Source organism: Platalea leucorodia, assembly GCF_965183815.1.
Source record: "Platalea leucorodia genome assembly, chromosome: 7".
Lineage (NCBI taxonomy): Eukaryota > Metazoa > Chordata > Aves > Pelecaniformes > Threskiornithidae > Platalea > Platalea leucorodia.
In genome coordinates, this window is record NC_138829.1 from 52,515,383 (window position 1) to 52,535,615 (window position 20,233).

Below are 20,233 nucleotides of genomic sequence, written 5' to 3' on the forward strand. Positions count from 1 at the left end.
TGTGCCAAACAACAACCTGCAGCACATTGCAAAGACAAATCGCATCTTCAGTGTCGTCTTTCTGGCAACTTCTTTTGTCAGTACAAAAACAGGACACGCAGTAAAACATCCAATTGCTTAACACATTTTCCCCACATTCACCCACGCATGCTTCAGCACAAAAAAAGCAATAGTATGTGTCTTTTTCCTACTCTGTTACTAAATCGATGCTGTGTAGTTTGAAAACGGACAAGAAGTTTTTATCATTTAGCAACACTCCAAAAGTGGAAAGCAGAACAAAAGTCACTTGTCACATTTCATTCAGACCAGCAAACACCAGCAGGAGGTGGTAACTTCCAGTTCCCAACAACAGCCCAGATTGAATGAAAATGGCCAACAAGGGACATATCTTTTGAGCCCACCAAAAATAACAGAAATTCAGATCCTAAGAATACTCTTCTAGAAATAATTCTCACCTAGGCATGCATATGGAGTTCTGGAAACTCAGAAGTTGAATCTATTGCACATCAAAACCAAATTCACATTCACTTTGGAAGCTGGACTGTGCTGCTATTTGCTTTTGGGTTTGGAAATCAGAGCTTAGTCTCCAAATAATATCTCAGAAGCTCTGAAAAGAAACAGTGCTCGGGCTGCAAGTGTATAATAAAAGGAAAGGATCTAGAAAAGCAGTGTTGTAATATCACCCAAACAAGTTTGCTACACAGCGTGGAGGATGTACTTTGATGTGCACTTTGAACTACCTCAAGTCACCGTAGCTCCTGAATGAAGTTGTGCTGTCCTTCTCCTTGCCATGGGCTGCTTGTTCTCACTTCTGTATCACCCCTTCTCACATGCAAGAACAGTACAGCTGTGTGTTGCAAATCAAAGAGCTGATCCAAACAAAAACTATCTCAACAGAAATTAAGCCATCAGCCTTAGTTAACAACCAGACTGGTTCACTGCAGAGCTCCACAAACACTTGTGCTGGCATGGGGACGGACTCCCAGCAAGAGAATGCTTCTTCCAGTCAGTGTTAGCTGAAAAGGTTTGACAACCACAGCATCAGTTGCACCAACAAACTTTGAGGGAAGGCTTGGGTAGAAGGAAAGCAACAATAACTTTGAGCTCAAAAACCACATGGAGAAAAGGGAGAAGGGAAAGCCCACACATTCTTGACAGCAAAGCAAGAGACGTGTCTACCATCAAATTTCCCTAATACAGATTTTCTAACTTCAAAGGCTGCAAAATAAAAACAGGTTTTCAGGAAGTGTTTCTTATGCTTGAAACTTCTGGTCACTTCTCTGGACATAGCAAAACCAGTAACTTGTTGCCCAAGCTGAGAAGGGAACAGCCCCAGGTGAATCTCCCAGATTTTAGCACCTTTACGGAATAAAAATAATGGGATACCTAAAGCAGTATTTGATATTTTACATTATGCTTAAAAATGTTGGTTTACCTTCTGAACAGTGAAAAATCAATCAATCATTTTCTTAAAAAAGACCATGGTGGACAGTAGTCCAATACATAGCTTATACCTCCTCTTCTACCGTGCTTCTTTGCTAGATATATATTCTGACAAATCATCTTTGAAAGATTAACTACATATAACGGCAAACAGCATGAACGAAAAGCGACACTGTCAACTACTTCACTCTAACTACTTCAGAGTACATCAAATGCAAGACAGTTCCCAGACAGCTACTTTAAAAAGCTATTCGGGAACAAAAGCAGTCCATAGGCTGTGATGCTGTTCTCACTCTCATCAAGGATTATCCCAGGAACAGTAGTCTCAGGGCTACGCTGACATCTCTGGATTAGAAAATGGGTCAAAACCAAGACAATATGGAGAGAATCAAACTTTAAGCAGAAAGGGAGGATCTTCAAAATAGTAGAAGGGTTGTATTTAAAACTGACGTATGCAGTGTTAAAAATTGTATTTTTACGAAGCCTCTTCAAATAGAAGGGCTTTTAGATCTCTTGTTTCATTAACTTATTTGTGTTGACATTTTGTTAGAAGTACTTAACTGGTACCAAGTCCCATAGTGCTAAGTATTAAACGTACTTGTTTTTTTCTGACATTAACATCTCCAAAGAACTTACAGTGTCACCAGACAGACACTGGTTTGCCCAGTGCATGTTAACTTGACAACAGCAAAAATTAAAAGGAACCCAGGTTATATTATATATGGATTTATATTACCTCCATATTACCTCCAACAGTACAGACTGTCCACCACCAAATAGTCTCTTTACAGGAAAAAGGTCCTATTTCTTAATACATTTAAACACACAGAAAACGTTTGATTTTCTAATGCAAATTCAAATTACACCTTAATAGCCAACGGGGAAAAAAAATCACTGTTAGAGAGAGCACCTGCAAACCAGGACACTGATCTGCAACTGCGGAGGGCAGAGCACAAGCTACAACAGCATAGCAACTACAGCAGAAAAATACCTCATGTAACAAAGTTTTATGTCTTGCTTCTGTGTTTCTGAAGTATTTCACTTGTGGAAGTCAAAATAAAACCTCCTATTTAGTGCAAGTTAAGTAAAAATTCAGGCTCAAAACTCAACATGGAAAGGAGGACGTATCTAGTCACCCAAGTGCTCTATAAACACAGAAGAGTTTTAAATTATAAATTAATTTTAAATTATTTTAGCTCAACTGCCTCAAAAAGTGAGCAGCACTGTTCACTGTTCAGTGCTGTTCAGCCACCCACAGCACTGTGAGTTTCATATCCATCTTAACTTCTGAATTTCTATTATATTAATGTGTCTGCAATCATAATATTAAAGTATGAGTAGTGTGAAGCAGAGGAACATCAAATACATGCCTAGCAACTGCACAGCAACTACAAATATTACATGTATTTCTAAGACAACCAACATTACATTAGCAAAAACACAGCAATTACCAATATTACATGTATTTCTAAGATGACCAACATTACAAGCATCATTGCATGGGAACAGACAGACAAGAATCAAATGCATATGTTTAGCCTCTTCACACAACTGATTGCAGCTTCACCTTGGTTCACTGTGAACAAGGTCAGAGTTGAACGTACCAGAGGACAGAACTGGCAGTCTAAGGCCCAAATTATGCCTAGAGATGCTGGATAGACAACAGCCTGAAAGACACTGTTAATACCCCCCCTAAAAATCACAGTACCAAAACACTCTTCAGTTCCTCGCAGCAGCAATAATCGGACTCAATTTTATCTCATCCAGCTCTGTCATATGTTCACCTGTGCATATGATCACACATTCACTTGCATACAAAATAATATTTTGACCAGGAACAGGACAGCCAGGACCCCTTGAATCAGCAATTATATAACGACTACAACCTTCTTGCAAAGGGAAGAAAACAATCCTGTTTCTGACATATTCAGCTGCTCTGGCTTTATCTGCAGGCAAACACTACTGTAGAAATATTCCCAACCTCAGTTCTGTCCCACGGACATACAGGGCTAAAAACAAACAGGCAGAAGAAAACTTTTCTCTACTGACCTAGCAGACCAGAAAAAAAATCTTCACTTGACAACCGGGACAGTTTATTAGTAGTTGAACCGGATGCTTTTTGGGAAATTCTTCTGATTTCTAACATACCTCTAACTGAGACTTGTGGAGAAAAGAAATAGTAAGGTGAACGAGCTACTTGGCCAATTTAAAGTTCTGGCTGCTTGGCAATTTCTACTGTAGAGATGCTTCAACTTAAGTCAAATTATTACACAACAAGACTCTTGACAGACATACAGCTACGTCCTTGGACTTTAGAAAACACATGAACAGAGAAAATGTTAACACAGAAAATGTTATTTCACTACATTCTGCCCCCTGCTTGAAAGTTGGTAAAAGATCATTATCGTGGGTAATTTTTGGTAAGTGCTTTTATTACAACACAGTCTAAAAATCACAGTGTTGGTTATAACCATATTTGACTCTATTAACAAATTTCTGCTAGAGAAAAATAGTTGGCAGCAGGCTCTGAGCACATCACTAAGAGATGAGAACTTCACACCGTCTCTCTCTAAAAACCTGGACAAACACGCTTGTCTGGCTCATTAGTTTTATCTGTATCATGGAGGTATTTTGATTATTAATCGTGGTAGGAATGTTTTCAAGGCTACAGAAGTGTTATGCTGTGACTTGCCTAGTGTTATCCTAGATACCCTAGAACCTGTCTAATACATTATAGCTAGGTATTTACCTAGTGCTAAAGTGCTATGGCATTTATTTAATTAAATTAATCTTCAAAAACCTTTCTCACCGCAGTCACTTTTTTAACCACATGATTAAGAGATTCCCAGCAGAATTGCTAACTGCTATAACATGGTCATATATAACACCATACAATGAACAAAAGCCTTTTTTGGGAGGAGCAGGGAATGCAAGCTCTTCCACCATCACAATTGCAGCAACCAAACACTTCAGCAGAAGTTTACGTAAAGTCCTCTATGCAAACCATAGATCAGAAAAAGAGAAGGAATTAGGTCCCTCTAAAGTTTCCATTTAGAAAGCATTTTAAAAGACCCAAGCTCAAATTGTTGTTTTATTTTTCCAACTTGTTTAAACTTTGAACTGTTTATTTTTCTCTAGTCTTTTTTTATTCAGCAGAAGTTTTCTGTAAACCTTCCACAGAACTTTTCAGTAGGTCTAATATCCATAAAAGCCAATGAACTGTTCTGGTTAACTTGCAGAACAATATCTGAATTTAAAAAACAAAATAAAACCATTCAAGGCAGCTATTCTCACTCCCCGAAGACTATATTCTCTCTTTGCAATCAAGAAATCCTATAGAAATAGGTTGAGACCTTTTTTTTTTTTTTTTTTTTGCTCATACATGTGATGCTTTCTTCCCATATCCAGTAATCAATTATTTTTAATATCCTTGCTAGGTATAGTGTTTACTTTGATTTGGTTCGTTTGTGCTCTCGTTATTAAACATTCATGCTTCAGTGCTGGAAGTGGCAACTGTATTCTATTTGCAAAATTAACTGCAATCAGAGCTGACAGCAGCGAAGCAGGCCATCTCACCAGCTTGACAAGAGACTTTTTTATTCTTCCCTTGGCCTGCTTCACATTTGACAAGTGACAAGACATCTATAATACAGTTACAAATGCTCCAATTTATTCACCCAACCTAAACAAATGTAGACTGCAGTGGCTGCCTCTGCTAATCTATGCCAGAAAATGCCATGCTATTCCCTTCCCATTTGTCTGTCTGCTAATTAGGCTAGAACAATACTCCATTGTGGGACTCTTCCCCCAGTTTTATGTATGTGCATGTACATGCACCTGCATGTATAGACTCAGTCTATTTACAGGCAGCTTTGGAAATCTCTGTATTTGTGGGGAAAAAAATCAGATAAACTGTAAAAATGAGAAAGCTTTGACCTCTTCTCCAAAGAATAAAATAGCAAGCACTTTTTGAAAAGAGTGCATTAGAAGTACTTTGACTGCAGGCAACTCTTTTACAAGCTGTTTGAGTACAGCTATCTCAGCACTCTTGATAAACTAAAAAGGTTTATCAGCAAAGCAAGGGACTTTGCTAGTTGTTGTAATACAGTGAATTACCTGGCAAAGTTTCAGCGTATGGCAAAGCGGGGGTGGGGGTGGGGGGGGTGGGAGAAAAATTCATTATTCTGTATGGAGTGTACGAAAATAGGTAACGTTGCCATGCTGTTTAATAAGCTTGCCAACATTCAAAACAATTACAACATCTTGCACAAGGGCTTAGCATTATCCGCTCTTCACACCACAGGAAAAATGATGTAATGAAACTCACTATGAGAGGTTTAAATCAACAACGCTGTGTAAAACCCCCCTCCTGCTCTTCAACTTCCATAGGAAACAAAAATATTTAAGGACTTGAAACAAACTTTGGTAATACCTAGAAATAAATGGAAATTCTTTTCATATATTCTCCTTGGATACCTTAACAGAGCCAGCTGCAACATGAACAGCACTACACATCCCAGTTCAGGTCTTTATTTATCTTCCAGTCTGAGAGGAAGGGGGCACTGCTTCATACTGTGTGATGGCGGCAGGCTGGGAAAAGCTGGCGATGTACTCTCCTACTTGACATTGTGGATTGGGGAGAGCATGCAACGCACATCACGTTCACGAATTTAAAACTGAGTTGTGTGCGGTGGGAGTATGCAACCAACAAACTAGAAACAGGAAAGGTTTCTTTGAATGCATGTTTTGAGTGCCCACATTCAGGCAGGACTTGATTTAACTGAAAGGTAAGTAGGCATAAGGAAAACTAACACTTGTGACAAAGAAAGGAAATACCAGAGCACTCACGTAACTCATAAATTACATCATATCTGTCTGCATGTTACAGTGAAAAGCTATTGTCTACTGTTTCTTCCATTATCTCAGCAGGAGACTTCTAACAGTTACTTTGCCTGAACCAGAGAAAAACCTTACAATTCAGAGTTTTGACACATTCATACAGCCACTAAAAAAAAACCCCTCAAACAGAATATTAATTATATTGTACAGCTGATAAGATCATTAGCATAAAACAGCTGACTACGACAAAAGTAATGTTTCTTCCAGAGAAAGCCGTTGCAACACAGGAGTTGTAGTTACCCTACTTTCATTTAGGACTGAGCTTCTGTGAGACACCTTAAGTTTGTATATACCCAGTACTACACTTGTGAGCACAAAGCTTTGTAAAGTGACTACTGACAGAGGAGCAGGTAACTCTTATGAAGACTTACTCAAAATAGCATTCGTGTAACAGTCATAACTGCACTGGTAGTAACCAGAATCAAAGATCAGCACCACTGTCTGGCTATTGCTGTACCAAGCAAAGAATCTGCCCTTATACAAGAGGTTTCATCCAAAAATCTCAAAGCACTTGAACAACTAAGTCTTACCCCTCCACCCTGAGGTATGTCTATACTTTATGTGCTTTAAAGAAAGAGAAAGTTGGAAATGTTAAGTGGTAAATCTGAATGTTAGTTTACTGATACCATAGTCCCAACTTCTACTTTTTATTAACAAAAAAATGAACATCCCTTTGCACAAAATTCTTAGTTCATTGCAAGCCACAGGAAAAAGGATGGGCCAAGAAAAAGTCTATCAGAAATCCCCACCGCTAGAAAGAGGGTACAGTCTTTGGATTCTTATATTTCCTTGCAAAGCATAGTTTTAAAATTTAAATGCACCTATTCTCTGCAGGAGATATACAACCCCAGTGGCTCAGAGTAAGGAATCACCGACTTTAGGAGTGACAGCCATTTTATCACCTAGTTTCTGTTAAACAGAGTTTTGGTGGTGACACCTCCAAATACACACAGACAATGATAAAAAATTCATTACAACCCAACAAGATACATAATTAATATTTTAAAAAAAACCCACTGAACAGAAATACACTTACCATAGTTTTTCTACAATCCCACTTCTGTTGACGTCTAATTGCAGACATTTCCCACTCACCAAGAGACCTTGAACATATTATTTTCTCTGCACTGCTGTCCTCCTTTACACAAACAGAAACAAATACATCCCACGGGCCCTCTCTGAGGCTGATAGCCGTATAATGCTTTGAAGTTTAAGAGTTATTTATTATGTTCCAAGTATGATGGAGCCACAGAAAATTCAATTCTTTGCTAACACAATCATCTGTCAATGGGTAAACATCATGGAAAAAAGTTATAAACAACTGTAAATTAGAGTTTGCAAATCTGGGGAGTGTCTAAACCTCACTGTTGCTACATTGATGCAGTAAAATAGAGCTTGGCCACCCAATGTTTGAAGCGGCAGTGAAGCTACAGCAGCTTAAGCAGATATCACTGGGTCTTGGTAACTTTCCATGTGCATGTACTTAGCCCATGGTGAATGCAAGACAACAAAGTTTACACATAAACCTTTTGAGTGCAGACCCAGGGTGTGGTTCTCCTGCAGCATAAAACCAGAATCAATCGAGACACACACACACGCACGCACGCTCTCGCTCTCTCCCCCCCCCCCCCCCCCCGGAAAGTAGTTATAAATCGGAAACATGCACCAAAGCCCGAAAACAGAGAGTTTCATTCACTAGCCCAGCAAAACCACTGACAACAGAGCTGGAAGATGATATGGCAGACCTTCCAGAATGCTCCTCACTCCCTCCAGGTTTCTTCCTTACAGCATGTTTCTAATGGCTTTTATCCAACGAAATTATTAACCAGGCCATTTCCATATAAGGCTATTTCATTTTATCACTACACAAAGTACTCCCCATTTAGTAAGATAAAAGTTGCTACAAATAGAAAGTAAAGTAATCTTCTCATACGTATCAAATAAAATCATAAACATAGCATACTAACAAAAGCAAGGTGAAAACAGACTCAAAACAAACAAGATCTACACGTGAATAAAAGAAAAAAAACACTCATGATTTTTTTATGAAATGGAGCAGAAATAGAAGAGGTAACCTCCAGATTTCCTAGATTGTCAGGTACCCATTGCTGGACAGTTTTTACAACCCTTTCTGGTGTATTGAAAAGGTATCTCAGTGAAATTGAGTTCCACATAATACTATTTCTTACTGAGTAAATAACACACTAGCCCATTGTTTTAGTGCTAAAGAATCGATGTGTTCGGACTAAGTAGTATAACATGGGTCTAGATCCAGCAAGTGAAATGCTATTTCCTCATTCAACCCACTGCATCTCATTTTCATAGCCTGGAACCTGGATAATTCTCCACCTTTCAGGAAATCTCATTTTCATAGCCTGGAACCTGGATAATTCTCCACCTTTCAGGAACCACCATAGACTACTTGTACATTTGATCTATTATCCAAACTTTCCCTCTCATCTGGTGCAGAACATCCACAGTCCTTTCAGTAGATCATCTGCTGGCCGGAGGGAAGACACCGCTATGATTAGGGAACTAACATGGCTGTTGGCATTGAGGAAGATGCCAATTACACAAATCCCTCCGTCAGAGAAGGATCACAGCGATCTTTAAGAAGCCCTGTCTCAGCCTAACAAAGGAAAAACATGAGATAGACAATTCCTTGATAAGCAAAGGAAGCATGATACACCTTTGGGAATGCAGTAGGAAGAGAGGGAATGGGAAAAAAGTCCCCCAGAACTTCTGGATAACATCTCCCTATGGCAGTCAGACACCAGGCACAGGACAGAAGATGCCTATGAAGCCAAAGCATCTTGCAACCAAAAGATCGCGGTTTTCCACAGTTGCATTTCAATCACAGAGTGGGCAAGGGGGAGAGACAGGCATGTGGGCGGCTGTCAAGGTTCTAGGAAATACGGGAAAACAGAGTTTTCCTTTTGTCTATTTTCCTCAGGACAAACAGATTAGGATATGAGTGCTCCAATACAGCCCCAAATAAATGCTAGAATATAATCAGAGTTTATCTACTGATATGCAAGATTTCTCTTCCAGAATCTTCCAAGTACCAGAAGACTCCTTACAGTTTTTTTAGGTTATTCACACAATGCCAGCAGAAGCTTTCTCAGGTACTTGAAAGAGCTGATTTACAGCAATTATCTCAAATAACAAATGTCTCCCTAGCCCTTTCCTTTTGCAAAGAGGCTATTCATCTCTAATTAGTAGTTGATCTACTTAATCAGAAAGTCTGGATTAGTCCATACTGTTTCTCTTTATTAATCAGGAAGACGTGTTATGCAAAGGGACCTTCTTCTCTGGTGGTTAAATCGCATGAGAAGATATACTTTACAGTGGAGGTATTTGCCTGCTTGTCTTGCTTGGAGGCTTAGTTGCTCAAGTAAGCTGATGATTGCTCAGCCAAGGGACTGCAGACATGGAAACTTTAAAAATGCATGATGTACACCAAGAAACAAACGGGGCATGAGAAGAAAGTGCCTTAACATTTCTTCCTTCAGTATTCTTCTATCTCCTGCACAAAAAACAGTATAAGCCCTGCAGTATTAGCCAGCAGGCTCCAAAACCACTGTTTTCTGGTTTGCATTGTGAAGAATAGAAAGGAGAAATAAGACCCTGGGAATATTACCCAACCCTGATCAACTGCATCGACAACAGGATCAAGGATAAATAAGGGATGCTGACTCTTCAAACACCTGAAGCTAGGGCCTTCTCCAATTATGAACTTTTTTTTTTCCCCCTGGTTTTCATTTGAGAAAACAGAATTTCCTAGCTCATTTGAGAAACTACAGCTGTCATACTTTCCGGGCATAAACCCTACAGCTCCTACCACCATATGAGATTGACTCAACAGCCAAAGCTCTCCCACTTTCAAGCAAATAACAGTTGCCTTCAACTGGAGAAACATGTCTCTGGCGAGTTGAGGTCAACATGCCATATGTCTCAAATGATCACTTGCATTCTGACATACCAGGGACAAGATTACTGCAAAAGCAGCTGGCTAGTTAAACATCTAGACTGAGATATCTTAAAGGAACCACATTTCTAGAAAGTACCTATTACCCATTTGAGGGGGGAAGCAGAAAGGGAAGAAATTCTCCTTGTTACTGCTTTAAAACAACCACCCTCCTGCCATGGATTAACTAAAAGAAAGTTCTGAAAATTAGTAACTTTTTTAGTTTGACTCATATTATGTTCAAAGCTAAACATATGGCAGCAGGTCTTATGCTAGCTTTAAGGAATGCTCACACTGACGTACAATAGGAGTTTAATTTCCACATCTCAAGTAGCGTAAACTCTCGTTTCTGTAACAGTAGATTTGCTGGGGTAAAGAAGCCACCAATGTAATTAAGAACTCAGGTACCTGTTTCAACATCAAACCTGCCAGCTATGTCAACAGACCATTCACAGGTAACCTGTGACATACAAACACCAGAAGCTCCTGCACTTGAGCATTTATAGCACACACTAAGCATGCTATATATTTTTTCAAAACATACCCTAACTTGTAAGCCAATTTACCCCAACACAATAAAGGTGATCCTCCTTCATTCCAGACAATGTAAGGAATTTAAAATAACAACAACAAACATTTTAGGGTTATTAAAGTGCATCAAAAAATATCCAAAGAGGATCTTGGATGCAATCCTTGGTCCCAGGGAAACTTATGGGAGCTTTCCTGTGATCTCAGTAGGGCCAGGTTTTCAGTACCATCATGAAATGGACAAATCACGTTTCAGTGTACGCTACTCAACTTACCAACTCACCTCGAGATTATCTCTAGCTTAAGAATGAGAAATTTAAACTTGAAAGGGTCTTTTAAAAATCTCACATTTATGTATAAATATATATAAAAGCACCCGAGAAGAGGAAACCAGAAAGAACCACAGAAGAAAAAAGATGTGTTAACAACCAAAATAGTATCATTTATCCAGTCAGGGGACCAAGCAGGCACTTGCCATTGTACCAGAGGATTTTCTGTATCTGTATTCAGCTGCAGTATCTAATAGGTTCTGCTCTTTAGAGGGATGCAAATAGCCTAATTTCCTTTATTTCTGCCCTATACTTTCCCCTTTGTCAAATTTTAAAGCAAGTCACTAGTTGGAGTAAATGTAAGCTTGGGCATTTATCCTTAACATATTAACCAGCTGAATTTTTTTACACAGCCTTTAGGAAGAGACCCCTGATAGAAGTAATCTATTACCAAGCATTGCAAGTATAGCATCAAGCTCACAAAGCTGTCCACAGTATATGGGCATTTACTTTTTCCTAGTTCAGTAATAATGCCAAGGTAAGGAGAAGCTAAGGTACCGTTACTATGTTATTGCTTTTGCAGCCAAATTCCTTGTCTTCAGTTATTGCAGAAAATCATTTATGTTTTTATAGCCCTTGCTGGAGATGGTTGTGCTCAGTCTACTTAGAATCATAGAGTATCTCGAGTTGGAAGGGACCCATAAAGATCAGAGTCCAATTCCCTGTTACTCTCAGGACTACCTAAAACTAAACTATATGACTAAGAGTGTTGTCCAGATGCTCCTTGACTTAGATCTATACCGAGCAATGCTCCGCGTATTAAAGGAACATACTTCAGTTGGCATTGCCCTTAGTTCCAGGCATCGCTCCTTTGTGCGTGCTTCAAAATACCAAGAGCATTTATCTGAGAGTATGGCAAACTTGGAGGTCATGGACAGAGAAGGGATATCTCATATAGATGGACATCAAGGTCTTACTGGTGTTAAAGATTAGAGCCTGGATTTAGCTGTAGAAGATAGGAGTAGTCTAGCTATGATGAAAGACTGCTGATGCAGTTTGACACTAAATGCTTCCCCCGTCAAATACTTGCTCAAGTTGCACTTGATGTCACATTTGTCATCTATTGTTTGCATAGCATGCAAATACACCTATACTTCAACCACCCACATGCCTTCTTACCAAGAGGTCTCTCATCTCGCTTTCAAGTACAAGAAAGGGAACAGACTCATCATTGGACTCGATGATCTTAAGGGTCTTTTCCAACCTTAACGATTCTATGATTCTATGATCTTTCCCAATACAAATGGAAAGAAAATAAATCAGTGCAAAATTAAATCTCCAAGAGATTTCAGTGTAAGCAATGCCTACAGAAATGCATGGAAAGGTTTGGGGTTTTTTTCTGGAAGCAAGCACAAAAAGATTCCTCTTAATGGAGACTTAAATTCAGTTGGAGAGAAATTTAGATATAACAAATCTGTATAACACTCAGGAATGTTTGATCTATTAAAAGTACATCTGCCACAGGTTGCACAGGAAACAGAGAATATCACTCAGCACAAAATGAGCAGATAAAATATCATGAGGAACTTCCCTCATATTAGAGACTAAAACACATCATGCAAAATTAAAAGGAAGACTTTACAGAAATGAATAGCTTCCCCTCCAAACTCCAGAGAAGATAAAGAAAACAGCTACTGTTTGCACAGTTGTTGTGGGTTAACCCCAGTGGGCAGCTCAGCCCCACCCAGCCGCCCACTCGCTCCCCACAGTGGGATGAGGGAGAGAATGGGAAGGGTAAAAGTGAGAAAACTCATGGGTTGAGATAAAGACAGTTTAATAGGTAAAGCAAAAGCTACATGCGCCAAAAAAGCAACGTAAGGAATTCATTCACTGCTTCCCATCAGCAGGCAGGTGTTTAGCCATCTCCAGGAAAGCAGGGCTCCATCACACGTAACAGTGACTCACGAAGTCAAATGCCATAACTCCAAATGTCCCCCCTTCCTCCTTCTTTACCCCAGCTTTTATTGCTGAGCACAATGCTGTATGGTATGGATCACTTAAAGGGAAATATATCCACTTCTAAGAAAAAAGATGAGGCTTTTGACATTCTTTTAGAAGGCCTGCAGCAATAGCTGTATGCCAGCAACGCTGAATACAGCAGAAATAAATTATATATTTTCCAGAAACATAAGAGAAACGGGCTGCTGAACGCTGTCTACAGAAACCGGCTCAATCTTGGAAGGATGCATACAGATAGCTGTTATACAAGAGACTGGGGTCAGGGTTTAATCATAGTTAACTGACAAGATATACAACAAACCTCTACACTTGCTTTAACATGATTAAACTGAACCACATGGTCAAGTCAAAGAGGGAAGGAAAAAGCAGGGGGAGTCATCCAACATTTTGAGACTGCACCTCTACCTAGTAGAGCAAAGCAAACCTGCTCCATGAAAGCAGAACAGGATGGAAAGACCCTGGCTCCATTTTGCCTAGAAATATTCACATTAAGTGGTGCAAATTACACCAAAGGTGCGCCAGAGCTGTAGTGAGAAACAGATAAATTCATGTCGTTCACTGTGCACCAAGGAAAGCAAGAATGAGAAGCATGAGGAAGATGAAGCTGCTCAAAGGAGATCACATGCAGCTATCACGTGAAGACTCTGCCCTGCAAGGTAAGTAAGGTTCAAATGGCTTACTGTTGGAGACATGACACTAGCTATTAATACATTTTTCTTTCTCACAACACTTCAAACTACTACTAGCCGAACAACAGAACTCACAGAATCCTAGGAAGGGAACCTCAGGACAGAAGGAAAAGGAACAACTCCCTGAAAAGAGCCCTCACAGACAAACAAAAGACTCATGAATCAAAATAATTCTGTTCATAAAGAAGATAAATGTGATCCTTTAACAAAGAAAGAAAGAAAAACCTCAGGATAGCCCTAAGTCAGCAAAAAGACTGAAAGAAAGTCCCCAAGCTTTTAAAATTTCCACACTTCTGCTCTGCTTTCTAAACTGGCCTATTTGCTTGTCCATTGTTGATCAAACCAAACTTCGCTTCCCTGAAAATATGCATAGAACATACATAATTTTTACTTTGGTCTTAAGATTTTGATTATTTGCATCAGAAAGCATCTAAAGCAAGAAACTGAAGATTAACTAAAGCAGGTTTACAATTGTATGACTGCATGAATAAAGAGCTAATTAGGTAGAATTACATATCCCTTTTTAAATGACTGCAACCAAACCTTTGTTCCATTCTCAAACATTCATGCCATCGCTCAAGCTGGCTTAGAGAAGACTTTCAAACAAACACCCCCCCCCCCCCAAAAAAAAACCCAAAAAAACCCCAAAACAAACAAACAAAAAAAAACCCAACAAAACAAAAACAACAAAACAAAACAAAAAACCAAACACACACAAATGAAGAAAGCCACCTGGTCTAAGAAATGAAGCTCCGTTTTGAAACGTGAAATTTCAGAGGTCAGTCATTCCTGGAAGTTATGAGGTTCTAAGAGTTACTACTGACTAGCCCACGCTCCACAGGCACTTCAGACTAGAGCCATCGGGCTCTGATGGGCATTAAAAACTGTGACTTCATTATCTTCTACACAGGCAAGACTGGGTTCAGATACCTATCTAAAATCATCTATTTGGACACATCCACCAAGACAGTAGTGGTCCAACGCAACTTCTTAAGTAATTCCAAAGATCATAGCTTCAATGCTCACTTTGCTAAGTGTACATGGTCAGGTATAAACTTATGACCACTCTGCTTGTTGATATGGGAACTTCAAGCAAGTCCAGAGCATTTTCACAGCCAACAGAGGAAAACAGACTTAATATCACAGGTCTGGAGGGAAGCAACACAAAGCATCGACCTGCACGTAACACATACACGTTCCCAGCAAGGAACTTATACTTGATGCCAATTGGAATCTATCCATATGTTTAATATCTGTTATTAGTGATGGATATCTACTGTAGAGATAATTTTTTTATTTATTCAGAGCAACTGTTTAGTACCAGAGAGAAAGCAAGAATGAATCAACACTAAAAGCCAAAACTACAGAATAATGAACTATTCTTTTAACACAGACATAATACTTATGGCTTCAGCATATCAACAGTTTTATGTTGAGAAACAGTGTAAAAATCCAGAGTTTCAGAGTTTCAATGCATACAGACATAACCTACAGCAAAGCAAATAGTGGCACAGCCTGTCCTTGAATTCATGTTTTCCTAATTACCTAGGCCCATTACCATTCAACACCCTGTGGAAAGAGCTACAGAGCTCTCATACCTGAACATTACCAATATATGTATTTCTTCAATATCCAAGGGAGCTGAAATCCCCTAGGAGCCTCAGTGCTCTTCTGCACAAGAATACATACAGTAACATTATATAGTTATATTTGCACCAGTAAACTCCCCATGTGGACACAGATTTTAAGAACAAAATGGTTTTTTCCTCTTGCAGACAAATCTCCAGTAGCATTTGTGTAATTTACTTAAAAGCCTGAAGTCAAAGCCAAAGTGACTTTGTACTTTTGCACTTTTGCCCAAGCCAATAGGGAACAAAATGGAGAGGTGGTCAACACTGTTGCATCCATAGTTCCTGATACAACTTTACTACAAAGGACTCCTGCAGAGAACAAAAAGTCAGTTCCTTGCAACCAAGCAGTTAATTAATAAAAGGGGAAAGAGAAGCAGATGGATGTTGGCATACAGCAGACAGGACAACAAAAGAAGTGGAGCTTGGGAAAGAAATAATCCATAAAACTGAACCAAAAGGCCACATTCTTCTGCAAAACCAGATTTCCTGTTCCCATCCCACTTTTTTGCCCTCCTTTGACAGAATACCCTTGACAGATTGTCTGGCCTGACAATGGAAAGGTGAAAGCACAGTATAAGCAGTCACTCCTGCTTGTGCTATCCACCAAAATGCCAAAAGCAGGCTGACCTTCATTCCCACTGCCAGAAGCACGAGGTCAATATGAACGCCTGAAAAGGTTGTCCTGAGCATTCAGCAATGTTTTTTTAAAAGCTCTGAAAGGGAAACTTTCCAAAGCTGGAAGGAGGAAAGAGAAAGGACTTTCAGCAGCTGCAAGAACTACCTTATAAGCCTTTATTGCAGCAGGATGAGCTAATAAAGCTGGCCCTTAAACCCTGGAGGTTCAGTGTTCAAATTCTGCTTCAAGTTCACAAATGAAAGGAATCTATTATGCTTGCCTTAGTACCTAGAGGAATCAAGCCACATCAGAAAATAACTATACTCTTTGACTAGACTCCTTGAAAACGCATCAGAGAGAGGCAGCACAGTGTCTTTTAGCCTGTTGGCAGAACATTCTCCAAAACCTTGCCTCCTAGTGTCCTACCGCCATATCGGTGTTAATTGCCTGCTTTTGTAAGATGCATTTTTAAAAGAGGCTTCCTGATCAATGATAAAACCAAGCTTTCAAAGTATGCCACTAGACTGATTCAACTTATGGATACGAAATATGCATCTAGTTATACTTTTCAATTAAACCATATACTCTAGCTGTTATTCCCTAAACAGCTTTCTACTGGTAATATACAAACCTCTCCTACTTCTCTGTGACATGGAACAGCCACCTAGAACATTATTTTCTCTAGCTTAATTATCTCAAGCAGCAAACTTTATAAGCCTCTTCACACAAAGCCTTGACTCACTTTTTAAAATTAAATATAATGTCCAAAAAACACAAACTAGACCCAGGAAGAAAATATTTCTAGTGCAATTTTCTCATAAATCCTTCCTACAGAGTAGCACAAAGGGAAACAGAGGGATGATTAAGAACCAGAAAAATGGTATTTTTAGTTTAAATCTTAATTTTGAATTATTACAGATTATTTCATTATAAAACTAATTGAAGCAGGGGCAAATCACTGGGTTATCTCTAAAATAGTGCATGGGCATGCGGACATGGCCTTGAGCAAATTTTTGGCACATGTGTGCAGAAACATCTCAAGCATATTGCTAACTTTGAGATGCAACTGGAAGGCAACAACTTGGCCACCACTACTGCATCATTGACCAGTACTGGACAAAGAGTGGGAGGGAGCAGAACTCTGTCCATGGTCCACTGTCCAGAGAGAAAGATGTCCTACAATAGCTTACTTCTAATAAAATTTTTCTGCAATGGGCTCCACATATTACTTCATTCCTACAGAAAACTGGCAACACAAAATACAGTCAAAAGACACAAAATACAGTCAAAAGACACAAAATACAGTCAAAATTCTCTGACTTCGAGGCAAGGGATTACTTAGTTCATAAAAATCACCATCTTTGGTAGCTTGGCAGGAGATTTGGGTGCAAAATTTCTGCCATCTTCATCAGGACAAGAGTAACATTTCACTGTGTCAGGCAGTTTCTCTCAACTCACTTCTTCAAGGCTCAGCTTTTAAGTGGCAAACCCAAACTAAGTCAACACTGTCACTGTAGAAAAGCCAAGCTCCTACCTGATTTGCATGTCCTGCCATCGTCTTCTAACTGCACACCAGTGGGACAGGCACAGCTGTAGAAGGGGTCTCTTGGAGACAGCAGGCACAGATGGGAGCAACCACCGTTGTTTTCTTCACATGGAGTGTGAACTTCAAGAAACCAGACAGATTTATTTTCATTTTTCTAGAACCCCGAAAGCCCTCTTTTCTCCATGAGGAAGAAATTATAGATCCCAAATGACTGGCACAAGCTTTAGTGCTAAAAGACAGAGGAACCACAAAATAAAGTGTTTGATTCCCCCCTCCCCAGCATCTTACTTCTCGGGGCACCTAAACTGAGATGCACACAAAAGCTGATTTTGAAAGAGCTGACAGCTCAGCACATTCTCACTATACAGGTCTTTCTATGTTTCTAAAGCTGAACACAGCTAAGAGCTTTGGACATCAGTTACTTTGTGGATGCTGGGTCTGCTAAGCATCATGAAAATGGAAAACAGGGCTTGGAGGGGGAGAGTGGGGGGGTGTTGACTAGTTCTATGAAAGAAGGGAAAACATAACAATTTGTACAATTCCTCTATTACAATACTGTTGCATGTTGGAAATATCTTTTCCTACTGCAAACCTTTCACAGCAAGACATATCCCTGAATCACCAGGAAATCCAGAGGAGCAACACGTAAAGTCAGCAATTTTGAAAACGTAAAGGGGGGGGGGGGGGGGGGGGGCATGGGAAGGAGGGCATGGGCAGGGACGGACACACAACAACCGTGCGCACCTATTTCATTTACATGGGAAAAAAATGGCAGCAAGAGATGAAACTGTAACCATAAATAATTACGGAGAATATTGCCAGCTATTAAAAAAAAAATTGCAAGTTGTGCAAGAGCTCTCCAAAATCAATCACAGTTTGAATAAGCATCTGAACTGCTTTAATATAAAACAACAAAATTTCTGGGTAATTTGGCTTGTGTTACTTCCACTCACAGTCACAAAGAGGAAAAAAAGGGACAGCAAGGAATCCAAGCCTGATCTTAATGAAGTCAATGGCATCTGAGCTATTTTCAGCATATGCTATTTCCCTCTGCGCCATATTTTCTTTGTGACTGACCCAGAAATACTATAACCCAAGGCTGGGACATTCCCTGAGTGAGCTAAAAGCAATGACAAGAATTCAGCATAGACAAACTCTTATCTGGAGCTGTGAGATAAACCAGGGTGCTGTGCATACCCGACAATTTCAATGAAAACTTGCACATGTTCTATCACCAAGATGATCTCCAATCTCCTTTTGCTTAATTTCAAGCCTGTTTACTGACATCCTGTAAACTTTACTGGAACAACAGATGTTATCTTTAGGGAAGCAGACTTTACAGTTGGCATAAATAAAGATGCCAATCCAAATGGCAAGAGTATCTCCTCAAGACAAGACATGATTCTTCTCATAGCTACTCAATTACATACATTTCCACACTATTGCTTTTAAGTCCCATTCTCACAAACCTAAAAAAACCCTAGACCAACCACCACATGGAATCACGTGCATATACAAGATATATACAGCCTCATTCAATTCTCAATTCTCTACACCTACCTTCCTTTGAAGTAGCATCATACATAATGAAATAATAGAGGCACGTATATGTTTCATATAAAAGCTCAGAACTAAATCCCTTCCATACTGAAACATTCATACATATTGAAGATAAAAATTATCAAGTCTGGACTGCAAAAGCCACACTTATAAGTACAACATGAACATTACATATTTTGTGGTAATTCTATTTATAAAAAAAAAAAGTAATGATAAGCATTTTTTTCAGTTGTCTTTAAAATAATGGTGTTAAAAAGATGTCAGGTGAGTCTTTATCATTCTCATTCAGATATTCCAAATTAAAAGATGTCACTGAAGTACTGCACTGGATTTTGGATTTTGTTACCAACTGGGATGATAAATGAGCTCATACCAATTCAGGCTGGAATTTTCAAAGAAAGGTACAGGATTCGGGTACTTACACCTTTAGCAACCAATCCCCTGACAAGTGTTCAAAACCTTACAACATCACACTAACCATTTTTATTATTAACTTTTTTCCTGACAGATACATAACAGTCATGCAAAAAGTTTCAGGGAAAAGTAAAACATACAGTATGGCTGCCGATCTGGACTTAAGACCTGGATGTCCATCGGTGAATATAGGGCAGACAGTATTTCTCTCCTTTTCTCTCCTGTCCTTTTGTTACAGGCATGAATGGATCGCGTTTGCCAGTCTGTCCAATACAAAGTGTCCCCAGACAACGTCAGTGCAAAGGGATGAGTAAGGCTACCTTCAACAACTTTTTGCCTAGATGAAAGAAAGAGCAAGGATTAAAAATGCATTGCTTCCACTTGCTACCACACAGAAAAAAAGTCTGGCTTCGTAAAAACTCATATAGGAATCATCATCTTTTAACAAATTCACTGGACCAAGAGATTCACCTGATGATAAAAGTGCTAACCAGACTGAAAAAATGTAAAACAAGACTTTGCCCCTTTATAGCAATAAGGACACAAATATACTGGGTTTCATAAGGACACGGTATCCGATTCGTCTCCACACTGACCCACACCAAAGTTCCTTAACAGGGCTGTTAAGGAATACAATTGCCTTTTGGAGGAA

The 20,233-nt window shown here is 39.3% G+C and overlaps 1 protein-coding gene across 3 annotated transcripts in view; it reads right to left on the reverse strand.

The window, feature by feature from the left end:
* LRP5 (LDL receptor related protein 5) overlaps positions 1–20,233 on the reverse strand; it is a gene marked incomplete at its 5' end in the record, with an annotated part of 238,636 nt that overhangs the window by 86,212 nt on the left and 132,191 nt on the right. For all 3 annotated transcript variants that reach the window (XM_082318162.1, XM_082318164.1, XM_082318163.1), the window contains 2 exons: positions 17,596–17,727; positions 19,722–19,918. In XM_082318162.1, the coding sequence (XP_082174288.1) occupies positions 17,596–17,727; positions 19,722–19,918 (329 nt within the window). The remainder of the gene's footprint in view (positions 1–17,595; positions 17,728–19,721; positions 19,919–20,233) is intronic.